Source organism: Tursiops truncatus, chromosome 10 (assembly GCF_011762595.2).
Source record: "Tursiops truncatus isolate mTurTru1 chromosome 10, mTurTru1.mat.Y, whole genome shotgun sequence".
NCBI classification, from domain to species: Eukaryota; Metazoa; Chordata; class Mammalia; order Artiodactyla; family Delphinidae; genus Tursiops; species Tursiops truncatus.
In genome coordinates this window covers 9,029,490-9,055,036 of record NC_047043.1, presented here as the reverse complement: position 1 = coordinate 9,055,036, position 25,547 = coordinate 9,029,490, and the positions used below count along the sequence as shown (strand labels likewise).

The window sequence follows — 25,547 nt, the reverse complement described above, 5'->3', positions numbered from 1 at the left end:
ACCCTTAGGAACTTTGCCCATTTCTGTCCGTATGCTATGTATATTTACAGAAAGTGTTCTCAAGTACTGAATCTCCTCATAAGTTAACAGCTACAGAATTACTCCTCACAAGTTGGAAAAATTGGTCACTTGGCTAAATGGATTTCAGTGAGTTTCACACAGCAGTAACACCACTATAAAGCCCCCATTTCTCAAAAATACGGGTGGAGGGGGGCGAGTGTGGAAGGAATGTTAACCTAGGGCTATCTTCCGAATGTAGGTTGCTGGCCCCTACATGACATAAAGAAAGCACAACTAAAGCGATGGTAAAGTCAGTAAACGATATTTTACTGAAACATAACACAGAAACTCTGTCTGAAGTGTAAAGTTACTGTCTTACGCAAGAAGGACAGACCCATTTTCAAAGACTAATATGAATACAATAAACATGGAGCTCACGTACTAATTTATACACAGAAACTCTGTCCCACAGCCATAAAAATTTATATTTAACAGTGCAACGTATAATTTAATCATTGGATTTATTTGACAGGTTTTTTTGCTAAACACAAATAACTACCTGGTTTTCATATACATATATAATATATATTTTATGTATATAGATATTCAACAATCTGTACAGTCTCTAAACATAAAACTCCTAAAAGGCACAATTGTCTATACAACATGTACAAAAATGGCTGGAGCTGACACAAAACAACGATTATTGGTCAAAAGTTCATGATTGCACAAAGATTAGTCATGAGTTTATGTCAGAAAAATGTGCTTTAAGGAAAGGAGGGTTTTCAAAGAAACCTGTAAGTGTTCTATAAAAAAAAAAAAAAAAATTCCAGAAAACCAAAACCCAAACAAAACCCCAAACCCGCAAATAAAACGCCCCTAGGTTGCGATCACGAGCCTGTCCTCGTCCTCGTCGCTGCTCACATCGCTGAACTGCGCGGCCTGCCTCCGGGCCGGGGGCGGGGCCGGAGGCCGGGCCGCGGGTCCCTCCCGGTCCAGGGGGCGAGGCTGCCGGCCGGACGGCGGGGGCCCGGATGCTGGTTTGCCCGGAGCCGCAGGGAGTTCGTGCCGGGGCTTCGGGTGATTCCCGGAGGCGGCCGTCCCCGCGTCCAGGCGACTGGAGCCGTCCCGCCTGGCGTGGTCTCTGGCCGGGGCAGGTGGGTCTAGACCCTTCGGTGCGTTTTCCCGAGGAACTCGGGGCGAGCCCTGCGGCGACGCGCTCCCACCGCCCGGGTGCGCACCGGCGGCCGAGGGCTGCTTGGGCGGCGCCTCCCGGGCTCTGTTTGGGGGAGCGGGCCTCTCGGGGGCTCCCTGGGCGTCCACGGTGACCTGGCCGACGGAGGGGATCAGCGTGGGCAAGGCGATGTTCAGGATCTGGAGGCCCGGGATGGGGGGCGGGGGGGCGGGGCCGCTCTGGGAGGAAGGGCTGGCGGTCACCACCTGCAGCCCCACGGCGGCGTTCAGAGCGAGCCCGGGCGGGCGCACCTGCGGGCCGAGGTTCGCGCTGGCCAGGCCTAAAATGTTGACGGTCTCCATGCTCAGTGCCGGCAGGGGCTGCAGGGCCGGCGGACTCGGGTTCTGCAGGCCCGGCACGCGGATTTGGCCGATGGGAATACAGGGCACCACGCTGCTCAATTCAGCCACTCCGGAGGGGCTGGTAGCGCTGGACACTTCGGCGGTCAAGTCCCCGGGGGTGCCCACAGTTCTGTGAATGACGTTGACAGCGGGGATCGTGAGTTGCACTGGCCCAGCTTGGATGGGTACGAACGTGGAGTATGTGAGGCCGGCAGGGACCGCCTGGATCCCCCCGACCGGAAGCATATTATACGGTGTCCTTGACTGCAGCTGGGAATGCAGAGGAAGGTGGCTGAACAGATGCGTCTGGGGAGAAGGCAGGCCTGGAGGCGGATGGAGAGCGACTTGCTGCTTCGGCTCCTGAGCGCCGGGCCGAGGCGAGGTCGTGCAAGGAGGTGCCCCTGCCGGCTGAGGGCTGCGCTCAGTGCCCCGCGGAGGAAGGCTCACGGATGACGGGCCCTAAAAGACAAGACGGAACGGTCCTTGATGGCAGAGCTTCCTTATTAGTCACTGAGCTAAAATCTTTAGCTCCTGTAAAGTCTATTCCTCCTGAGGTAAAAGTATGTACACTTGTATTTTATAAAAATGATAAGCTTGCTAAAAGTTGTATTTTGATTTAAACAATAAATTTCCAACTTAAAACCTATTACACTCTTCATCTCTTTCCAAAGGTCAGCAACAAGTTTTGTAGAGTACTTTACATTTTTCAAACAAATTTCCTGGATATCATCTCAGTTATACTGAAATTAACCCTGAGAGGGGCCATAATTCTTCTTCCATTGTTGTTGTTTCTATTATTGCTGCCACCACCGGCTCCACCCTATTTTAGAGATTAGGAGTTACTGAGAAATTCTGAGATATTAGTTGGCTATGAGTATCGACTCGGGGGAAAATTAACTGGAGGACTCTCCATTTATGAAATAAAGAGCTGCCATTAACGGAAAGGTCTGCAGTTTTCATTTGTTCATTTATTCTAAGTGTATGAAATGTCTACTGGAAACCAGATTTCCAGCCATTGGCAGGTGTGTGAGCGATTTGGGGATAGAGAAGGTTAGAGCACAGGTGACTAATGTGAGAGTGATGAAATGTTAGTAGAAGGGATAAATCTCACCAATCCTCCCTTCCACCCAAGATTATCGTATAAATATTAGCTTTTTCCTGATATATCCGTATTATGGAACTACATTAATGTACATACTAATTTAATTAATGTTACTTAAATAGGAACGTAATTTAATTAAATTATATTAATGTAGGATAGGCTACAGAAATCCAATCTTTTCACAGTCTTTTTAGTTTTCTCCAGTGATACCCAGCAATCCAAAATCTGCCGCATTTAGAAATAAATCCTATTACAATTATCAGTCCATACCAGAGGTAAGAGAACTGTCAATGAGAGAGAAGGACGGATTCCTCACAAGCCCACCAGGGTTTGTGAAAGCAGGAAATCATTCACAGCACACATGGAGGGTGACTTTCCCGAGGCCTGAGTCTGGCCCTGAGCTAGTTCTTGGGCAGGAAGCTTTCCTAAGCTGTCACAGCAATTTGATCATTCAAGCAAAGTGAACTTCTTAATACGTTTTTTGGGTCACATTAACTTTGTCATGGAAACTGGTAGCTGCCTGCTAACAGGGGCAAAATGCAAAATGTTCAGATAATTTAGTGCAAATCCACCACATCGATGCCAGTGGAAGATCATCTCAGAGGAAGCCGTGGAATACGTAGGTCCCAAGACTCACATTCTCTGTTGGCACACACATACTTTTTATTCCAAGATTTTTTAAAAAAAATCCAAATAATAACAAATGAGTATACTGTAAATATACTGGTTCTTTTACAGACTTATAATACAATATACAAACTCTGACTAAAATACCTAACAAGAATCCAAAGGACATAAATGTCCTTTGGCCTTAAATCAAACAAAAAAATAAGGTTAAAGAAACTGCCTTAGCTGTAAATGAGTAATTTAAGTGCACTGATTTCTTAAGTCAGTAGGTTCCCCATATTCAGTAGGTTAAACGAAAAGAAAACCACCAAGTTATTACCTGTGTTAAAGCAACAGCCTTTCCTGCCACAGAACTTCCCAGGACCTCTTCGGATTCGGGGTAGTCCACAGACATCTGGTGACACGGGGACCTGGGCGCAGCCTCGGGTGACCTGGCAGAGTCTCCAGGAGCGGCTGCCTCACCCTCATCCCCCGCAGCCCGCTGCCTGGTCCTAACCGGAGACCCCGGCTTCCCGCCGTAGTCCGACTGCACTGTGCTAAGCACGGTCATCTTGGTGGGCAACGCTCTCGGGAGAACATCCATCGGGTCCGTGTGTCCCCCAGAAAAGCAATCAGGAATCCTGACGTCCTCGTCAGCACCCCGACAGTCCTGGAGGCCGCTTCTAGCCGGAAGGCGCTGCGGGCTGGCCGTGGCCGAGGGGGCTGCCGACAGGACCGACTCGGCCTGGCTGTCTTCATCCTCGTCTTCGTTCTCGTTCTCGTCCTCATCTGGGCCATCGGATTCTTCAAGATCATATCCAGACCGCTCGTAACTGAATCTTTGTTTTTCATCTGATAAAAACAACCGGGAGGGTATGTTACAGAATGTTTTGCAAGTGGTCGAATGCAACCTTTTCTTTTTTATAAGCTTGGCAATACTGTGAGGAATGTTCAAGGCAAGGGCTCTACCCATAAAAAGGCTACGGTTTAGTCAAGGAGAATGACATGCGGAGGTCAGTCTGTGCAGCAGGAATCAGGGGAGTGAGGCGCCGACAGAGTGGGGCGTGGCCAGGGAGGCTTGTTAGGGATGCAGAACGTGAAATGAACCTCGCGGGAGCAGACAGGCAGAGGGTGATACACAACGAAAACCAGAAATAAAGGCCTCAAATATTATACTCGTAAAACCTGCAAAAGAAAACTGAACTATATAAAGAAAATTAACAAAGAGTTCACTGCAACTCTTTTTCTGAGCTCTTTTTCTCTATATACTTGTTTGTATCTCCCTTTTATTGAACAAATGAAAACAAAACCAAAAAAATGATGGTATTTCGTATTTGCAAACAGAATAATTTTCCTTTATATTTGAATAGTAGTTTAGGCATATTTCCACTGTCCTCTGAGTAGTAATATTCTGTAATATTTAATCCTTGTACATTTTTTTTTTAACTGAGAAAGGTACTAAATTTTCCCATCATTTTTTTCTATAATGACTCAACCCACTTCTCACAGGAAGGGGAACATTAATTAAAAGTCATTAATATCAGCCTTATAATGTCATGTGAGACTGTGTTTAACAAGGAATATTCAAGATAATCTAGGGAATAGTTTCAGATATCTCATAAGCTCATGTGAAATTGGATTTAAAACCTTATCTATTCAAAATCTTGCAAAATTAGAGGTACTTTCCCTTAGAAAGCTAATAAAGTTTAAAAAGTTAAATGGACGAGGAGTGCAAAATCTCTACCCCAATTCATTGTCACTGAGCTATAATAAAGAAGGCATCAGACCAAGTTCAACTTAGCTGTGATACAGTCTGCATTTATATGTTCTTTTTGAAGAGAAAAAAACGTGAACAGAAATAATTAATAGGTATATTTCCTGGGTTTTCCAAATGGTTTGCACATTAATTTACTACTCTTTCTATATTACAAAGATAAGTTCTTAGAGAAAAGTCTTGAAGCATCAACACCAACACATTTGAGGATGTTTATTTCTAGGAGATAGAACAGACTAGAACTTTTATGTTTTTTTTAATCTCAAGCATATATTACTTTTATAATTAAAACATTCAAACAGAAAACATATACGTTTAGATTCCTTTCATATGTGATTTCATGTCTTTTGATTTATGGGTTCTACTATTTTGCTGTAAAATCATACATAAAATAACACCAATCTGTTGAATCCCACCAGATGCCCATGCTGGACGTGGAATGGGTGACTTCCGGGTAGATGCCCTGCCTCCTGCCTCACAGATCCCTCTCTGATACCTTGTCTGATGTCTGAAATGCTAAAATTAGAGAGTCATCCCCCATATATTTTGAATTTGCCACATGAATGCCGAATCAGATGTATTTTTAGAGATTTTAATATGAGAAAAAATTTTTCTTTCAAAGGAGAAAGTAAAAAAACTCAAAACAAAACAGAAGAAACCGGATGACTGACGAGAGGGAACAGGTTACTGGAGAGGGAGGCTGGAGAGGGATTTCATCAGAGGCCAACCCTGCCGCAAAGCCTGACTAGGGTGAGACTTGCTTTATCGTAAAAGCTATTACTTATTTTCTTTTTTTTTTTTTTTTTTTTAAATAACAGGCCTAACTTTAAATTTATGACTTTCCTTAAACCCATTATAAGGTTGAAGTCCCAGGCAATCAAACAGCCCAAACTCTAGAGACAGTGTCTGTAGGAAGATTTCCTTAAACCCATTATAAGGTTGAACTCCCAGGCAATCCAACAGCCCAAACTCTAGAGACAGTGTCTGTAGGAAGAGAGGAGACACATGCTTGTGTCATCTGGGGCAGATGCAGCAGGACATGGGTCGGGGGAGGTCAGCTAAATGGTTGACAGACTGGTTAGAGCCAAGCGTGGGCTGGGAGGGCTGTGTGACTCCTCTGGGGCTACATTCTCTTGCAGGCTCTATGTCATGAACACCATTCAAGCACTCACAGAAAAGAGCACTAAGTATCCATTGTGGTCCAGATCCAGGGGAGAGCAGCAGCATTTAGGAGGGGCAAGGAACTCCCCCTAGGTCCCTCTCCCCTCTCTCCACTAGGGAACAAACACTTTGTCCTGTGAAGAGGAGGGCAACAAGCATTGCTGCCCTTGGGAACTTTGGTGAAAACTTACTGCAGTAGGGAAAGGGAATGAATAAGAGAAAAAACACAACTCTACTCCTTAAGGAGGGACAAGGTTGCCAGCTGAGTCCACCACAACAGCTGAGCTAGGGAAGGAGAACAAGAGGGCCACAGTCCAGAAACCTGAGAACATGGTGCACGTAGAAGGCTGAGGCTGCATCAGAACAGAGGTGGCATCCCATCCTCCTCTTCACCCCCTAATGCCAAGTTAAGGAGCTTGAAATGAGAGGTAACAGCAAAATACTGCTGGAAGAGGACCAGGAGAAGAATAGAATGTGTAGAGCACCCTCTCTGAGGCATAGCACAAAGGAAACACCTAAAACTGGAAAGGAACAAGCACTTCTCTTATAACCCAACCCCCACCGCAAACAAGAAGTGGCTCTATAGGAATCTGAAGGCTTTGGTGCTCTGATGGTAGCCTTAACAACAACAAATCTCTCCAACCCAGTCCAACTCTTGACTAGAAACGTTCTAACTCCCACACAAAGGGCCTTGCTAGGCATAAAAACCATGTACATTAGTCTCTACTGTCTTATGCAAGATGTCTAGCTTTCAACAAAAATTACAAGGCATACAAAAAGGCAAGAAAAAACATACGCAGAAGAGGAAAAGCAATCGGAACCAGTCAGATATGATATAGATGTTAGAACTTGCAGAGAATTTAAAATAATTGACCAATATGTTAAAGGCTCTAACGAGAAAGGTGAACAATATATACTACCAAGCGGGAATTTCATCTGTGAGATGAAACTATGAAAAAAAAAAAAAAAAAAGAAATGCTAGCAATGAAAAACACAGTAACAATGATAAGAAAAGAAAAGAAAAGAAAAAAAAAAAAACAAAAAACCCCAGAATTCTATGTTCTATGCTCATTGAAAATAATTTTCAAAGATGAAAGAGAAGTACAGACTTTCTTAGAAAACAAAAACTGAGGAGATCCACTGCCAGCAGACCTACTTGACAATAAATGTTAAAGGAAGCTCTTTAGGCACAGGGAATATGGTATCAGATGGGAACTCATATTTACCCCCAAAAAAGAAAAGCAATGGAAATACAATAAATGAAGATAAAATTTTAAAAAATTTTTAATTGCTTGTTCTAAAAGATAATTTAATGTCTACAGTAGTAAAAATGTGCTATATGTTTAGAGCATGTGTACATGTAAATGGTATAACAATAATAGCACAAAGGATGAAAAGGAGGAATTGTGAATACACTGCTATATAAAGTCTTTACACTACATGTAAAGTAATGGAATATTATTTGAAGGCAGATGACTAAATTTTCTTAAAAGACACAAATAAGTCAACAGAGGAGAAAAACAGAACCATAAAAATGCTTAATTAAGGCATAAAAAGAAGGAAAAAATGAAGCAAATAGGAAACAGCTGGCACGATGATAGATTTTATTCCAACTACATGAAAAATAAAAATAAAAGGAAGGCTCTAACACATGAATTTAAAGAGAGAGACTGCTAGACTGGGTAAAAAAGCAAGTCCCAAGTATATATTATGGATGAGAAACCCATTTTAAATATAAAGACATAATAGATAGAAAGTAAAGTTTGTAGAAAGATATACCTTTAAAAATTAACTAAAATACAGCTGAAAAAACTATATGCTAATATCAGACAAAGCAGACATCAAAACAAGGAATATTATCAAGGATGAACAGGAACGTTACATAATGATCAAAGGGTTACCTTTCCACGAACATACAACAATCCTAAATGTGTAGCAGTGAAACCAGAGCTTCAAACTAAATGAGGCCAAAACGAAAAAGCAATAACCAAGTCCACAACTGCAGCTGAAGACTTCAGCACTCTACTCAGTAACGGATGGAACAAGCATACAGAAAATCAGTAGGAACACGGAAGACTTGAAAAATACTGTCAACCGTCTAGACCTAGTTAACAGTTATGTTCCATCCAAAGAGCAGAATGTGCTTTCCTTCTAGGTGTACGTGGAACATTCACCCATGTGTATATTCTGAGCTGCAAAGCCAACCTCGACACATTTCAATGAATAGAAATCATACTTACGTTTTTGCTTGAAAACAGAATAACCTAGAAATCAGTTACTGGAAGATATCTGAACAATCCCCCAATATTTCAGAATTAAATAACACATTTCTAAACAATCCATGAGTCAGAAATGAAAGCCTCAAAGAAAAGTTAGAAATATTTTAGCTAGAAATGTAACTGGATAAAACCCAAAATATAACATTCAAAATTCGTGGGATGCAGCTAAAGCAGTGGTTAGTGGGAAATTTATTGTATCCAACACTTCTATTAGAAAAGAAGAAAGGTCTCAGATAAATAATCTAAGTTCTCAGCTTTAGAAATTAGAAAAAGACAATCAAACTAAACCGAAAGCAAGGAGCAGGAAGGAAATAACAGAGGCATCTTTCAAGTGGCCAGTGGCTACGAAGCTATAGCACATCAATACGACGGAATACTACTCAGCAATAGAGAGGAATGAACTACTGACACCCACAAAAACATGGACAAATTCACATGTATTCTGCTAAGTGAGAGAAGCCAGACCCCCAAAGCTCCTTATTCTGATTCCTTTCGTATGACACTCTGGAAAACGTACGAATACAGGGAGGAAAAGAGATCAGTGGCTGCTAGGGGCTGTTGGATGCAGGGGGGAGGTGTCCATACAGAAGTGGCGCAGAGGAATTTTGGGGCGATGGAACTGTTCTCTGTGGAACTGTGGGGCTGGACACACGATTGTACACATTTGTCGAAAACCACAGAACTGTGCACCCTAAGGTGAACTGTAGGGTGTGTAAATACAAACACAACTAACCAGGATGTGGTGGAAATCTAAGATGAAACGCAAGCTGAGACGGATGGCTGAGTACAAATGAACTCCACAACCATGACCTAGGTAACCCTGGCAAAGGGGGTTCTGACCAGACAATGTGAAGGCTAAAGACAAAAAGAGCTGCACACAGACACTATGCTGTGATTGTAAACCTGTTTTTCACAGGTGGGTCAGCATTTCTGGAACTAGTTTATTGGTATGCTAGAGTTGAACAAATAAGTGAACATACTGTAGATGAGAAGGTTTCTCACTGTTGGTGAAAGAAAAAAAAAGGAAATGGAGCAGGCTAAAATAAACTCTGTGGGACTGGACTGGAACTGGAATTATCAGTATGGATTCATGTTCTCGTTTGTGTGTGTGTGTGTGCGTGTGTGCGCACGTACACATACACAGATACAGAAATAAACACAGATGTACGTATATGTACGAGTTAGCATAAATATGCATATTTCCCAGCTCTATCCAACGAGAGGGGCTAGAAGCAGTGACAGGTTAGTAGCCAGAAACACACCACCTAGCGGCTAGATCTTGGTTCCTCAATACCGTTCTCCAGTAACGTGAACCAGGGGTCCCTGGGGAAATGGTGAACTCCATGGCTGGAACATCTTGGGTGTCAAAAAGTAAGGAACTGGGATTCCCTGGTGGCGCAGTGGTTATGAATCTGCCTGCCAATGCAGGAGACATGGGTTCAAGCCCTGGTCCAGGAAGATCCCACATGCCTAGGAGCAGCTAAGCCCATACGCCACAACTACTGAGCCTGTGCTCTAGAGCATACAAGCCACAACTACTGAGCCCACATGCCACAACTACTGGAGCCCACACGCCTAGAGCCCGTGCTTCACAACAAGAGAAGCCACTGCAATGAGAAGCCTGCGCACCGCAACGAAGAGTAGCCCCCGCTCACCACAACTAGAGAAAGCCCGGGCGCAGCAACAAAGACCCAACACAGCCAAAAATAAATGAATAAATAAAATAAAAATTAAAAAAAAAAAGTAAGGAACCACTTAAAGAAAAAAAAGAAGCAGGATGTTGAAAGGGCATAGGAACAGACCTCAAAGAGCTCTCAATGGTCAATGAGAACTTGAGCTGCACAATAAATAACTGGATTATAACCCAAAGAATAAAATACATAACCTTGAGTCCATACTGATGTAAATGAATGAACGGATGAATGAACTAATGGAGAAATGGTACCTTTTCCTTGCAGAAAAATTCTAATTGATAAATTAGAACCCCATAGCAATACTTACCACAGGCAAGAGCCATCAGTGCATAAACAGGATATCTGCATAGTTTGAAGGTATCTCCGCAAATATGTAATATTTATAAAGCGAACAACAGTAAGTTTACAGTAGCTAGTCCTGGCAGACATCACCTTAGCCGAGTAAAGAAGGTTAACGTGACCAGTAATACACACTGACATGCTGTACCCCCGATATGATGCACTAAGAAAAGCATAACCACCCTATGGCGCCTCCCCAATAATGTATACCCTCAATCCAGCTGTGAGCATATATCAGAAAACCCCAAACTGAGAACAGTCTACAGAATAACTGATCAGGACTCTCTATAAATGCCAAGGTCATGAAAGACAGGAAAGACTGAGGGGCACGGTGGAGGAGCCACGACGACTAAGTGTGATGTGGGATCCTGAAGGGGAGCCTGGGACGGGAAAAGGACATCAGGGGAAAAACTGGTAAGTCCCATGCTTTAGTTAGCAATCCTGAGCTGACAAATGTTCTTGGTTATGTAAGATGCTAGCACAGGGGAGGCTCGGTAAAGAATATACAAGAACTCTCTCTACTAGTTTTTCGACTTTCTACAAAGACCAAAATAATCTTTTAAAAAATGACATTAAGGAAAAACCTATTTGCCAATGCTCCAGGACCTTTATTTTACTCTACTGACACCAATATTCTGTCTCATTCAGATAAGCCTGCACGATCTCCATCTCCCTGCTGTTCTTATTATACTCATCAAGACTTCTCTGACAAGCAATTTTTTTCTTTCCCATTATTTAATAGGAAACTATTAATTGAAACAAATTCCAACACTTCTCTTGTTTAATTTAAAGGCACAGGTTATTTCTCCAAAATACACCCTAACACACACACACACGCACACACACACACGCTCTTTAAATATCTGGCACCTAACACTATTCTTACCTTGTATCTGTAACTGTATTTTTGCAGTTCTTATTCAGTTGTACGTATGATGCCTGAATGCCTCTACTCCGGTTCTAGCCATCGAGACTGCGAGAGAGCCCAGCTCAGTACTACAGACAGACCAGTGCCATCTGATCATAACTAAAACAAGGACTAATTAAGGACCCGACTTTTTATCAGACAATGATTTAAAAAAAATTTAAAAAGCAGTTAATTATTTTAAAGTGTGAAGCCCACAGCTCAGAAGTGTCAGAGCCAAGATTTAAACCCAGGTCTCCACATTCAGATGTCATATTATAAAAACCTAACCACAGAATGATCTGAAAGAAAGGTCAACAATGAACTACAGTCAATAACCTAGCTTATAAATATGCATGAGTGAGTTGAATATTTACAGGTACAGACATTAAAAGCTTCAAGTAATTATTTCATTTTGAAGAGTAGAACATATAAAATACAATCCCCAAGGAAAATGTAAACTAATAACCTTTTTAATTTCACAACAAATACACTGTATTTTACAGTAAGTATGGAAGTTTAAGAATAATTAGTTATACTATAAATCTTTAAAGTTTTTAATTTTACATATAGATACAAAATGTCAGTGTATGCAGCGTATGAGAAGGATTTATAAAGAACACCATACGCTTTTTAATGGGGAAGGGGGTAAGACTACTTGGCTCCCTTTTAATGTTCTTTGGCCTTGATCGTCCCATACTTCAGATCAAGGTTTGAAGTATTCTGGGTGGGAAGACGTACAGGCTGGTGTCCCTGGACCTTTCTTTCTCCCTGGACAGAGCCACATGCCTACGGCTCACAGAGGACTTGAGAAGAGCTGGGATTTCTTTCTGTAGTTTTCCTTCCCCAAGATAAGGATTGAATAATGTTTATCTCTCTACGTGCACTGGGTCGTAAAACTCCTGAAGGGGAAGACCCCTGTCAAAGTTTGGGAACCTGAAAATGAATCTGGGGTCATTACATATTTGTTAAACAGGGTGGATATTCTAGGGTGACCGGAACAAGATACAGTGGATAACGTAAATGAACCGAAGACAATGGCATCTTTTAAAGATGCACAGCACCAAAACAGAGCCCAGACACCTCTGCTCTCTGGATGCATGCTAAGAAAAGTCCTTTCGTATTACTGCCCTGTCCCCTTAACCCCTACCCCCAACGAAGACTGCTGCTATCCGGTCAGAAGCTGTGCAGGGTAGAAGACCCAGAAAGGAAAAGTGACCTGCCCGTGACAAGTCAGCAAGGTCAAGAACACAGACGTGTTAACTCCTCCAGAACTTGCCATTTTGTACTTTGTGATACTGCTCGTTTTGCTACAGCCTGTTACTGAGCATAGTAACTACGACGGCATACTACACTGAGTTCCTATTGTATCAGGGGCTGCCAAACCATAGTTGCTGGCCTCACGCGGCTCCTGCCTGTTCTTTTAAATAAAGTTTTACTGGAACACAGCCAGGCCCATCATTTACATACTGTCTATGGCAGCTTTCCTGCCACACTCACAAAGTTTAGTTGTCACGCCAGAGACTGTGCGGCCCACAAAGCCTAAAATACTGATTATCAGGCCCTTTACAGAAAAAGTTTGCCAACATTTTACTCGTTATGTTTAAACCTAACAGCCACTCGTGACAGAGCTGATACCAAACTCATTTTACACAGGAAGTTAAGAGACTTAAATACAGCTGGAAAGCATCAAAGTCAGAATTTGGAAACAGGTTTTTTTTTTTGTATTTAGGAGTCTTGTCATTACTCCAGTAAGATATACTCTATGACAATTGTTCCTTCCTTGCTTTGTACAATGTAGACTGTACTATTCCAGCAGGGGGAAGGCTGTAGCTCACCCCTCTGCATCCCCCAAGGACCCTAGAACAGGTATAAGGAACCCATACTTGCAGAACAAATTCATAAATAAATGGCCTATAAAATTTCTATTTAATTTCTGTCCTCCTAGATACATTCCCAACTCATTACAAATAAAATTTCTACTACTCAGTACAATTTTACATATGTGTAAAATTAATTCTTCTATTTTCTGTGAATTTAAATTCATGAGGGAAAAAGAAGGTAAACAATGCAGCAATATTGTTTTTCAAAAGTAATTTATGTCAAACCACTTCCCTGAAGATGTGTTTCAAAATCTGATTTCAGTTGGATGAACCCCAGGCTGCCCTCCCATCGCTGCCCGACAGTGACCCCTGCTGGCTGAGCCAGGAGGGGCTTCCCTCAGACAGGCTCCCCTGGGAGGTCAGCAGCACCTCCCTCTTCAACATTCTGCTACTGCTGTAATTGGTCTGCTTTTGTTTTCCTCATGTTTAGAAAAATTACTCTGAAATCCAGACAAACAAGGGAAACCTGGGGAAAAAGTCTTTTAAAGCATGCAACTACTGCAGTAGTGGGTTTTTGTTTGGGTTTTTTTATTAAACTATGTTTTCATCTTAACAACATAATGAGCCAGGGTTTAACGTTTGTTAACTTTAGGCAGTAAACCAAAAGGCAGTGGTATCTGCACTGTTCATTAACGACATACACACTTCTTTAACTGTAAGTCCCAAGACCTATCATGGTTTCTTATTGTGCGTGGAAGTTTCTCTTAAAAGAACTAATAATGTTTTCTGTAAACATCCCAGTGACAAAAACATATTCTACAGGTTTCATTTTGAAAGCACTTCATTTAGAAAAATTCATTAAATTTATTTTAAGGGTAAACGTGATACAGGTTTTAAATCCTGTGATCTAATGCCATCCTCTTACACGCATCATCCTAAGTACTTAACCTCCAGCGGGAACAGTGTTTCCAGTTGCACCTTGCCACACTGAATGGTTCTCCCAGTCTGGCAGTGGAGGGCACATGTTAACATTCCGAGCAGTCTGTTGACAAAAACATTCTTCGGACCAAGGACATGAAAAGCAAATAGCCAGTAGCATGGTTTTTGACACAAAAGGTGAAAAAGAAAAAGTACTTACTAATACCCCAAGAACACAGGAACGCAATTCCTGAGACTGTATCGTTTTGCACGGCAAGAATACAGGGACACGTGCAGCTGGCTGGAGGGATTAGACTTTTCAGGAACACCTACTATAACTACAGCTTGAGTTGCTAGTTTTAAACTACACGGGAACTCCTTTGAGATGTCAAATGTCCAAATTTTAATGGCTGCCTTAGATAAATTTATAGTCCCCTCTGCTTAATTCAAAATAAATGTTTCCCAACATCTCTAAATTTACTCCATTTGAAAATTGGAACAAGAATTCATCTGCTGAAGGATAAAATGGGCAGGGCTTCCCTGGTGGCGCAGTGGTTGAGAGTCCGCTGGCCGATGCAGGGGACACGGGTTCGTGCCCTGGTCCGGGAAGATCCCACATGCCGCGGAGCGGCTAGGCCCGTGAGCCATGGCCGCTGAGTCTGCGCATCCGGAGCCTGTGCTCCGCAACAGGAGAGGCCACAACAGTGAGAGGCCGGAGTACCGCAAAAAAAAAAAAAAGGGCAGCCATACAGCCCACTGTTCTAAGGGCAGTAAAGCATCAAAAAATCAGGAGTCTTTGCTCCTGCATCACAGCTTCTTCACGCTGACCTTTAATAAGCACTCTATCAACCAGGAAACATGCACATTCTGCTGGTGAATGACATTCAGAGTATCAAGTTGGTAGAGAGTAGAAAACAGGTTTAGGACATTCAAAGAAAGAAAAAGATTGAAGATAATACCAGGAAAAGAAATACTGTAGATAAGTAGAAATAAATATACAGTAAACCTTTGATGAAAATAAACAAAACAAGGCAGATATTAAGGAAAAATTCAATATGAACATAGAACAAAAAGACTTGGGACTTTTCCCAGAAAACCAGAAGCTGACCAAGACATTACCGAATGGTAATGAGTTTTCAAAAATAAATATGGTGGGATACTCTGTAGTAACACTGGCCTTTGGAGAGCCTTTAACAAATTTTGTTGAATAAATGAAAGCTCAGAGATGATATTTCTTGATGATTATGTATGTGCTACAGAAAAGATCAAACGACCAAGCCCCCTAATCTTTCCTCTAAACCTTAGAAACACTATCCTTAGGTTTCTGGTTGCTATTCTGCAAAGCCTGGCATTTAGAATCAGGGTGCCCAAATAATATCCTTGTGGGGTTCTTTTCTTTAAAATGTTTACCCCATTTCCCAGATGTCTGAGATAATCAAGGTGTAAATATCTGGAACAAGTTCTTGCATATCCTGTTAGCACTGGCTGTTTAGGTATATGTGACTTTCATATAAGTGTGCTGAATTGAATAGTCCTTCCTAAGGTGCTGTAGGACTCCACTTCTGACAGAACTGCCCTGCTGTCAATGTGAAATATGAAGGTGGCTATCAAAACTACTTAAGGATTTTATTCAGTATCTAGAGAAGACTTAATGTCACACATTTTCGTATTGATCAAGATGATGTGTCAGTGTACTGGTTTCCCAAGAGACACGTGGCTCCTGAACCTGGCTACTTATTTTTCTTTAATCACCGTTATTTGGTAGCCATCTGTAATCTAGTTGCATAATTAAGTGAGAAACTTCGACTGTGTTTAGGAAAGCCTAGGTGACAAAGGAGATTCCGCTGATAAGAGTTTACTCAGTAATTTCATACTTGCGTATTTCATATAGTAGATCAGTCACGTCCCTGGATAAATGCAGCCGTGAGGGCAACATGAAAGGCATCGGAAGAGCCACTGGAATCACTACCTTTTGGGACACAGGTAAGAAACTGCTGTGACACCTAACTGCTGGCCAAACCTTAGCATCTTCCTGAATTTTTACGTAGACACGCAGCAAATGGAATCTCAGTGCGGTTTCTAGCAGTGCACTGTGCAGTGGGCTTAACACCAGAGTTACATTAGATTAAGAGTATGAGAAATGACAGTATGACCCTAGGATGCCACAAAAGCACTTGATAAAACTGTTCATCATTAAAGGGAAGAGACAGCAAGTTATGTGTGGAAAGACCCTACATTACACGATGCAATTTCATCACTTATTTTCATTTGTTGGGCCAGGAAAATAGGGAATACACTGTCAGGCAGCCATCTCGAGCTGGCGGCTGAAGTCTCAGAAGGAACCGCTGCCATGAGCCTGATCCCTGAGAAGGGGGAAGCTTCCAGGTGTGATCAGGGAGGCAGGAAACTCCTACGGGCAGGGAGGAAGCAGGGGGAGAGAGAACCCAGCATGTCAGATCACTCGGCACTGACCAGATTCTGGACCCCAAGCTTCCTTCTACGAGCAGATGTACACCTCAAAGATTAAAACTATGATAGTTGAAAATATTCTCCCTCCTATTTTTTTTTCAAGTTAGTCACTACTTCTACTACTACTATATGGCTAATAATCTGTAATTTTCCTTGGAAAATTAAATTGATAGTAAAATGCAACACTTCGTAACACACGCCACTACTTCGTGCAGCACCCTTATGGAGTTGATAAGGGCGCGGTTTTAAAACATACCCGGAAACACTAAGGTAGGAAAAAATCAAGTCCTTATCTTTTATGATAGTCTAGTCTGTGGGGGAAGTTCTACCCCTTGGTGCTGCTCAGCAGAAATGAATTCCAGGAGAAATAATGCTCCCTAATTTAATAAATGAAGAGCAAGATTTCTAAATGAGTCATTATACACATATACATACAAAATTGGGTGTCACAAGGGAAAAAATCGTACCAGACTTTCCACCCAAACCTGTAAACTCCATCTGGTAGAGAATGAGGGATGCTGAAACGCTGAGGTACTCTGTTCATAAAAACACCCTTTCAGAAAAAGATTTAAAAAAAATTATTTATTTAGCTGCACCGGGTCTTAGTTGCAGCACATGGGATCTTTAGTTGCTGCATGCGAACACTTAGCTGTGTCATGTGGGATCTAGTTCCCCGACCAGGGATCAAACCCGGGCCCCCTGCACTGGGAGCGCGGAGTCTTAGCCACTGGACCACCAGGGAAGTCCCCCCCAAAAGATTTTTGCTCTATCGTATTATTTATTATTGTTGCTGCTGAATGGGACTAACCACTTAAAGAAATCATGCTTCTTTTAGTCATTATTGTCTAAATTCCCACTACAAAATAAAACAGCAGCGGCAGAAAGAAAAAACAAACAAAAGCTCAGCAATGAAAATTCCTGGGGACACAAATTAAAAGCCTACTATTTGTTGTTTGCTTGTTTAAAAAACATTTGAGAAAATAATCCAGATTAAAAGTCAGATGTATATGGGACTAAAGAGGTAGTGGCTTTAAATTACTTTAGATGATACAAGAAAAAAAAAAAATCCCTCGGACTTTCTTAAAGGAAGGTGCTAAAACTCCCCTGCATAGTAGGACCTGTCCCCCAGCGCCCTGCCCAACTCTCTCATCCTGCCCCATTTATACTCCTGATGCCCTATTCCCCTCTCCCAACCTCTGGGCTTTTGCTCAACAACTCCCTCGGTCCAGAATGCTTGCCCTCCTTTACCCCACCCCCTCATCAATACTTTTTCAAACAAAGCAATATATGCATCATTATATTTTGATATATTTCCTTTCTTTTCGTTCTCCTAGGACACCCTTAGTCATCCTTCTGTTCCAGACGAGGCCGTCACTGTCCTTCCCAGATTCCAGCCTTGAGGAGTGAACCCTGCCAAGTCTGAGCTCACTCCAATGTCCCAACATCACAGCCACAGGCGAGGAGCTCCTGAGGGCAGTGACTGTGGACATACTAGACAGTTGCTGCGGTGCTAAATAAATAATCAATCACAAAGAGAATAAACTCTTCTTCTCTGGAGCCACTGAAAAATGGAACAGATATTTATCAGTCTGCACAGATCATTACTGAGGATGAAAAAATGGAATCGTCAGGATAACTTAAAATATCTTCTAGTCTTCTGATCTAATAACCAATAAATAAATAAAAAATATCTTCTAGTCTTCTGATCTAATAACCAATAAATAAATCTAATAACCAATAAATAGTCTTCTGATCTAATAACCAATAAATAAATAAATAATCAATCACAAAGAGAATAAACTCTTCTTCTCTGGAACCACTGAAAAATGGAACAGATATTTATCAGTCTGCACAGATCATTACTGAGGATGAAAAAATGGAATCGTCAGGATAACTTAAAATATCTTCTAGTCTTCTGATCTAATAACCAATAAATAAGAAATTAACAAATGAGTGGCCATCATCACCTTGAAAATTCCTATATCGACCACGGCCAAATCATGTAAACACTATTCATAGGTAAAGGCATTAAATATTGTATTACAGCTACCCCTGAATTGTAGTGAAGGAATGTAATGGAAAACTAGTATATCATAGTCTAAAAACAACAATATTGAATGATTTCCTGACAGATTATAGGTCATTTTTTTCCGGTCATCCATTCAATCTACAACTATTTACTATCGAGGGTTTGCTGCTAGCCACAATCCCAGCAAGTGCTGGCGATACAGCAGTGAGCACAGGGAGATCGCCGTCCTTATGTTCTATTTTCTAGTTGAAAGGAACAGATAATAAATACACACACTCATCTGTAAGTTGTTAAGTGGTTGTAAGTGCTATACGGAAAAATAAAGCAGGTCGGGGGCGTGAGTAATGCTGGCAGTAAGAGGGTGAGGTGCTCTTTTCTCTAGGGAGCTTCAGGAAGGCCTCGCTGATAAGGTGACATCTGAGCAGAAGAGCACTGAGAGATGATGGGGTGTCTTGCAGCACCTGGTGGAGGGCATTCCAAAGGGAGGAAAAGAGAAAAGGCCCTGGAAAGGGTCCAGCTCGGTATGCTTGCCACCGAGGCAGGCGATCAGGGTGGCTACGGCTGAGGGGCAGGGGAGGCGGGAGTGGAGCTGAGTTTCAGAGGCGTGGTGCTCGCAGGGGACACAGACCACGGCTCCGAACGAGACAGGAAACCGATGGAGGGTTTTAAGCAAAGCAATGACGTAACTTGTAGAAACCACTTTGGCCGCTGTGTTGAAAGCAGGCTGTAAAGAGGCAGGGGCTGAACCACGGAGACCAGTGAGGGGCTACTGCAAGCAACTTAGAAGACGTGATGATAGCTCTGACCAGGGCTGGGAGGAACAGGTGGTTCAAAGCGGTAGGTTGCCGAATACGTTTTGAAGGAAGAGCCAAAGGTTTTACTGGTGGGTTGGAGCCAAAGGACACCAAGTACGACTTCAAGGTTTTTGGTCCAGCAGCTGCAAGGATGGGAGAAGGACTCCAGGGAAGCGTGCTTCTCAGAGTCACATAAGGGGGAAACCAGGAGTTTGGGGCACGTCACACTCTAGATGCCTATTAGACATCCAAGTGGAGATGGTGAGTGGAAAGATGGACATGCAAGTCTGGAGCGGATACTGGAATCATCAGCATATAGATGGTATTTAAAGTCGGAAGGCTACCTGGGGAGGGAGCACAGACAGAAGAGATGAGAGATTAGTGACCGCAGCCCTGGGCACTGCGTTCAGAGGCTGGGGAGATGAGAAGGATCCAGTAAAGGAGAGTGAAGAAAGAATGCCTAGAATATTCTAGGCTGGTGTTGGACTAGAAAACAGTACACGCTGCGGACACGCAGCATCACACTGTGGGCTTCTGCGCTTTCCTCTCTAAAAACATAGACATCGAAAGAATTGCTACGCAAGATCCCATCTCTTAACTACCATCAGTTTAATAGAGTGAATCTTCTTCCCGAAGAATAATAAGATCCAAACGTAGGACAGCAGTCAAGAAAATGTAAGTACAGACAGCAGACTACCATGCATCAAGGTGGCCCCAAACTAAAACGCGTGTAGCACCAGGTATAGTTAAGGATGTGCAGAAACAGAAATTATCCTAGGCAGCAATTAAAATGATACGGCAAAATCAATTTCCTCGGTATCTGCATACAAGGTGGTACTGTTCCTGCAACTCCGGAATACAAACCCAAACAAAAGCACACGCTATGTGTGGATATACACACGTATGTGAAATGAATTGAGAGAAAGCCCCTAAGTGCAGTTAGTGTTTGCCTCTGGGAGGGCGTGTGACGGGCAAGGGCGAGTTAGGGATACTGCACCTAATGTGTAATGCCTTACTTAGCTTGTTTTTTTCCAAAAGTACAGATTTATGAAAATACAATTTTCAAAAACACAATTTATGAAAAAGACTTGAAGCAAATGTGAGAAAATATTTATAATCCCCAACTCTGGTGTGAATACATGAGCGCATGTAATAAGACTCTCTGTAATCTTTCTGTATTTTTAAAAAACATCTCAAAATATTTTTAAAAGCACAAAAGACAATAAAGGGAAAACCAGACCATTCGTTTGAAACAGCGTTTGCCACACTTATACCTACATTCCAAGCCTATAATAAAGCAAAAGTGGAGGAATATATTTTGTTGGCATGTTATAAAGGACTACGAGGTATGACACAGCACTTGGCAAAATCCACCTATGTGCTATAATTTACTATTCAATTAAAACCGTGAAAAAACTTTGAGTATACCACGGATAAGTACAGTAACTTAAAAAAAAAAACAACACAGAAAAAACAGGTAAAACTACCTAGAGTTTAATCAGAGGATCTCATCTGAATTGGGAATTAGGCTATCAAGTTTGAGTTATAGTCTAAGACCTGCTTCAAGTGTTTCTGGAATCAGGTGAGAAATAACAAAAATGAACGGATAGATATGTAAGTCCATCAGTCAGCTGGCCAATCTAAACGATGCATGATAATTAATGGAAACTACACTTAATTCTCCTACGTAAATTTGGGATATAAACACTACCTTCCCTTGACAGTTCAGAAGATTCTACATTTTACTTAATTTTGATAAGACTCATCTTCTTAAAGAAGCAAAACACCTAAGAGTATATATTATAATAATAATGCTTTTAACGTTTATACATTTTTCAGAATATTTCATATTATAGCCTCTACTTTGTGCCTTTTCTAGTCTCCGGGTAACAAATATACTCACTGAAAGCGTTACTCATTTTTCCTAGCTTTTTAATTCTGAATTGCTCAGCGTAACAGCAATAAAGCAAATAAATAATAAAGAGGGATTTTTTTTTCACTTAAATAGTTATGGTAGTTAATTTACTGCATGACTACTAAGAGCAGAAAATAAATCAAACAGATTTACATTAGAAGTAAATTAATTAATTTTATTAAATGTGTGTCTTTATACAAAGACATCAACACAGAATTCAATTCCTAGCCATTCAAAAATCAGTTTTTAATACGTATGTTCCTAGGACAAAAAGTTACACATATGTTAATTTGATACTTTTAAATCCTGATACTGCCATCCCCAATATGTATCAGAGCATCAAAGTGTCTATAAAGCACTAGAAACCTCCCTATTGTCCTAAGTTTGTTATGATTATATTTTCCTTCTACTGATAATACATCCACTTATTTCCCAAAATTCAAGTTAAAGGCAATCCTCTCCTTGTGCTTAAAATACGAAATCATATCAACTGTAGCACTTAAGATGTGAGTCACTTCTCTTGCATATTTAGAAACAAATTCAGGCTGATTCATTTAGTGTGTTACTGGTTGTCCGGTGGAATGAAAAGCATTTGCGTTTTTTTAACCTGCATTTTCAAAGATGTCCTCACCATTTTCTCTTTGGAAATTTTTTCTACATCAAACTAGTACATACTAACTAAAACATAGCAAGCAGGTAAATGTTTAATTTAGGGTGTTTTTCAAAAAAGCAATAGGACAACTTTTTTTTAAAAAAACTTATCTCTTGTTGATAAATTCTTGGGTTAAAACAAAAAGTCTTAACCAAAAAATAATTCTATTGTCTGACTAGTCGGAACAGATGAACAGCTTAATTTCCCCTCAAAATTGGTTAGAGATAAATACTTCTACTTGCTGAGTTAACATCACTAAGAAAACAACCAGTTAACCTTTTTTCAAAATGATAAACAATTTGGGGAAGCAAACAAATGTTTTATTCCCCAAATATTTCCAGACCAGCTGCCATGAGCAGGGCACTGCGCAGAGGCTGCGGGCACAGCGAATATCACTCAGGCATCAGTTTTACTCATGACACGCTTGAGAATCAGCGAAGAGGTAAGGGAGGAAGCATGTAAATAATAAAAAAAAGTTATGGCAGAAAGGGATTCAATACTCTCAGAGAGTGAACTCTAAAATATTACAGGCGTTGAGAAAAGGGAAAAATTGCTTCCCGCAAGTGGTGTGGGAAGGGAATATCAGAGAAGGCTTCATGACGGCAGTGGATTTGAGCTAGATCTTGAAGGAAAATAAGATTTTGACCAATGCAGACGGGGAGCCACGTTTGTGTGGGGATTGAGGGTGAGGGCTTTACAGGCAGAGAGCCGGATCAGTGTCATGTAAGCAGGAGATTCAAGCATTAGGGCAGGTGAAAGAGAGAGAGAGATGAGGGATAAAGGTGAAGAAGTAGGCAGGCATCAGATTATAAAGGATTCTGAGGAATTACTTGAGGTCAAGTAGCTCATATTCTATTTGGTAGGCAAATGGAAACCAATGGAAGACCTGGAGCAGAGGAATAGTATGATCAGACACATGCTTCAGGAAGATTAACTTAACATCAGTGGGGATAGATGCAAAGGAAGGAAGACAAAGGGAAGGTGAGAAAACTGATTAGGAGTCTATCACATAGTATAAATAAGAGGTAATGAAAGGAGGAACTGAGCAGTATCAGTGGGAATGGAAAGAAGAGTATGGATGCAAAGAAAAAAAGAGTACATTGTAAATAGCATTTATGAAAAATATGGAATAAAGCCTTACCTGATTCTTCTGTATCTTGTTCATCTATTAAACCTACTGAGACGCCTAAATCCACACATTTCTTGCTATGTGTCTTGGACTTCATGTGTTTTGTCAGATTTCCTTAAGGGAAAAGAATGTTTACTAAGCTTACATAGTATTATTTTGCTATTGCATTTGTCAACACTGGCAAATTCCATTCCTATTTCAAGTGAAAGTACAGATTGTGGTTATACAATTCCAATGACTAAAATTTGCTCAAAAAATAATACTGGTGTCTATAGGCTGTAATAACCTTGTTACTGGTAATAATCTCTCTCTCTTTCAAATCTGCCTCCTCAACTTTGATAATGTCTACTTTTGCCTATGGTTACTATTCTCTAGTCCCTATTTATTCCTTAGAACATTTTATATACACTTAAAGTCCCTTTCAGATTGCACTATGATCTGTGGTTTCTGAATTCTCCACCAGTTGTGTGCGCTGGCTTTCCCTCATAGTACTTTATTTCCTTGCACATTTTTTAGTTTTTATTGTAAACTTATCTTCAGCAAGATTGGTTTCCGTGGAGTCTTACGTACCCTGGGTTGTAGACACATCGCTATGGGTCAGCCTTCCAATTGCTTCTGCCTGGGACCTTAACAATTTCATTATGCTAATCCTGGATCAGTTTGTGAGGTTCTTTTGGCATGGCACAGGTATAGGGTTTTGCTTTTTAGCAGGTAGCTTTTCCCCCACATGGTCCAAAGTCACTGGACAGGAGAGCCATGCTTATTTCAGAGGTCTCAGATGCCATTCCAGGACCAGCATTAGACCCCAGGCCCGTGGGCATATATCTGGCAGCATTAAATCCCAGGCCTGTGGGCATATATCTGGCTTGATGTCCCTATGGACTTTTTTTTTTTTAATATCTGTTCACCATTCTAGTTTGGAGTTTCCTTAGTTTTGGCGGCTGGGAGTCTTTCTTTCTAAATTTCAAGCTTGGCTATCTATTTAAAACTACAGTTGGTTGTTGTACTATAAATAGTAGTTCTGTGTGTTTGGAACAAGAGAAAGAATTTCCTACATTAATTTTACTTCACCATACTGACTACAAGTCTCATAATAGTATCCCTAGAGGTGTGTTTCCTCTGGCAGCTGGTGTACACCTCTGGAAGTATCACCAGATTAACTGGGAACCATTGGGCGTGCTGGCCCCAAGTGATCACTAATGCAGGGGGAGAGCTCAAATTCTCGAGGATACCAAGCAGCTTGAGTAGATAATGCCACACACACAGAATTGCCAAGAAGGGAAAATCGTCTCTTTCGAAAATAAAATCTAAATGCTGAGTTTGGCGAGCAGGGCAAATTAGTATTTCAGAATAAACCTTCAGCAGAGCAAAAAATGTTCGAATCATTGGTCCAGATTTGAGTCTGCAGTAGCTGAAAGACCTGCAAAATTGCACTATTTATAGAGCCTCACCTTCACTAAAATTGCACGAAGCCCGTGGGACTGGTCACACCCGTTTAGGCCAATTCTTGCACTAGTTAGTACGCACAGCATCCCAGAGCTTAGCGCTCAAGGGGTTCCAGTGTAAGAGAGGGCCCGGACCAGGAAATGTCTAAGATCCAGCAAACCTTGACCTCTGTGATTCTACAGGTAACGCCCGGCTTAAATGACTTGGCCATGTCTCACATTTACCTTAAATACACTTTAAAAGTAAACTATGAAGCAAATATGGCAAATTATTAACAATTATTAAAACGTGATGGGCATACTGGTGTTCATTATGCAAATATCTACTTTTCTGTATGCTTCAAATTTTTCACATTAGAAGTTATGAAAAATAGTTTTCCCATCTTATTGTAGCTGAAATTTCCACTTATTAGTCAAAACACTTTCTAGTATGATGACAATATTATAAACCAAATCACAAGGTCCACTAATAGTGCTTTCAAAATGCTTTTGTTCCCTAAACAGACAGCCACGAAGGTCACTTGCTTTCTGAGAAGTTAATGTATAATGGTAACTAGGCAAATTTGGGAATATGAGTTTTTAATAAGCATATTTTCTCATAACTTGGGCTATTACTTATTATTAACCAACTTCTTAAATAATTTAATATAAAACAATTTGCATTTCAATATGCAAAGTATGTACATTCAAATGCAAATATCCCCTAGCAAGGCTGTGCATTAACTTAACAGATAAATTTTTCAACAGACTTAATAAACAGTAATATAAATCCTCTGGAAAGCATGAAAGATTTTGCTTCTGGGTTCCTATAGCTATATATAAAGTCCAGCTTTCTGTGATATAAATGGAACTAAATCCTGCAGAGATGCAAGCTCACTGACGGAGCTGACTGACCTTTAAAGCAGAATAGTGAAAACAAACCAATTAAAATTATTTTGA

At 41.2% G+C, this 25,547-nt stretch overlaps 1 protein-coding gene across 12 annotated transcripts in view; it reads right to left on the bottom strand.

Annotated features, from left to right (window-relative positions):
• Positions 1-306: 306 nt before the first annotated feature.
• Positions 307-25,547, bottom strand: part of HIVEP1 (HIVEP zinc finger 1) — a 143,352-nt gene continuing 118,111 nt past the window's right edge. For 11 of the 12 annotated variants that reach the window (XM_019945173.3, XM_033863828.2, XM_073810333.1 and 8 more), the window contains 3 exons: positions 23,176-23,277; positions 3,624-4,135; positions 307-2,034 (listed from right to left, as the gene is read on the bottom strand). In XM_019945173.3, the coding sequence (XP_019800732.2) occupies positions 880-2,034; positions 3,624-4,135; positions 23,176-23,277 (1,769 nt within the window). In that variant the 3' untranslated portion in view covers positions 307-879. The remainder of the gene's footprint in view (positions 2,035-3,623; positions 4,136-23,175; positions 23,278-25,547) is intronic. The other variant, XM_033863833.1, reaches the window with a different exon arrangement.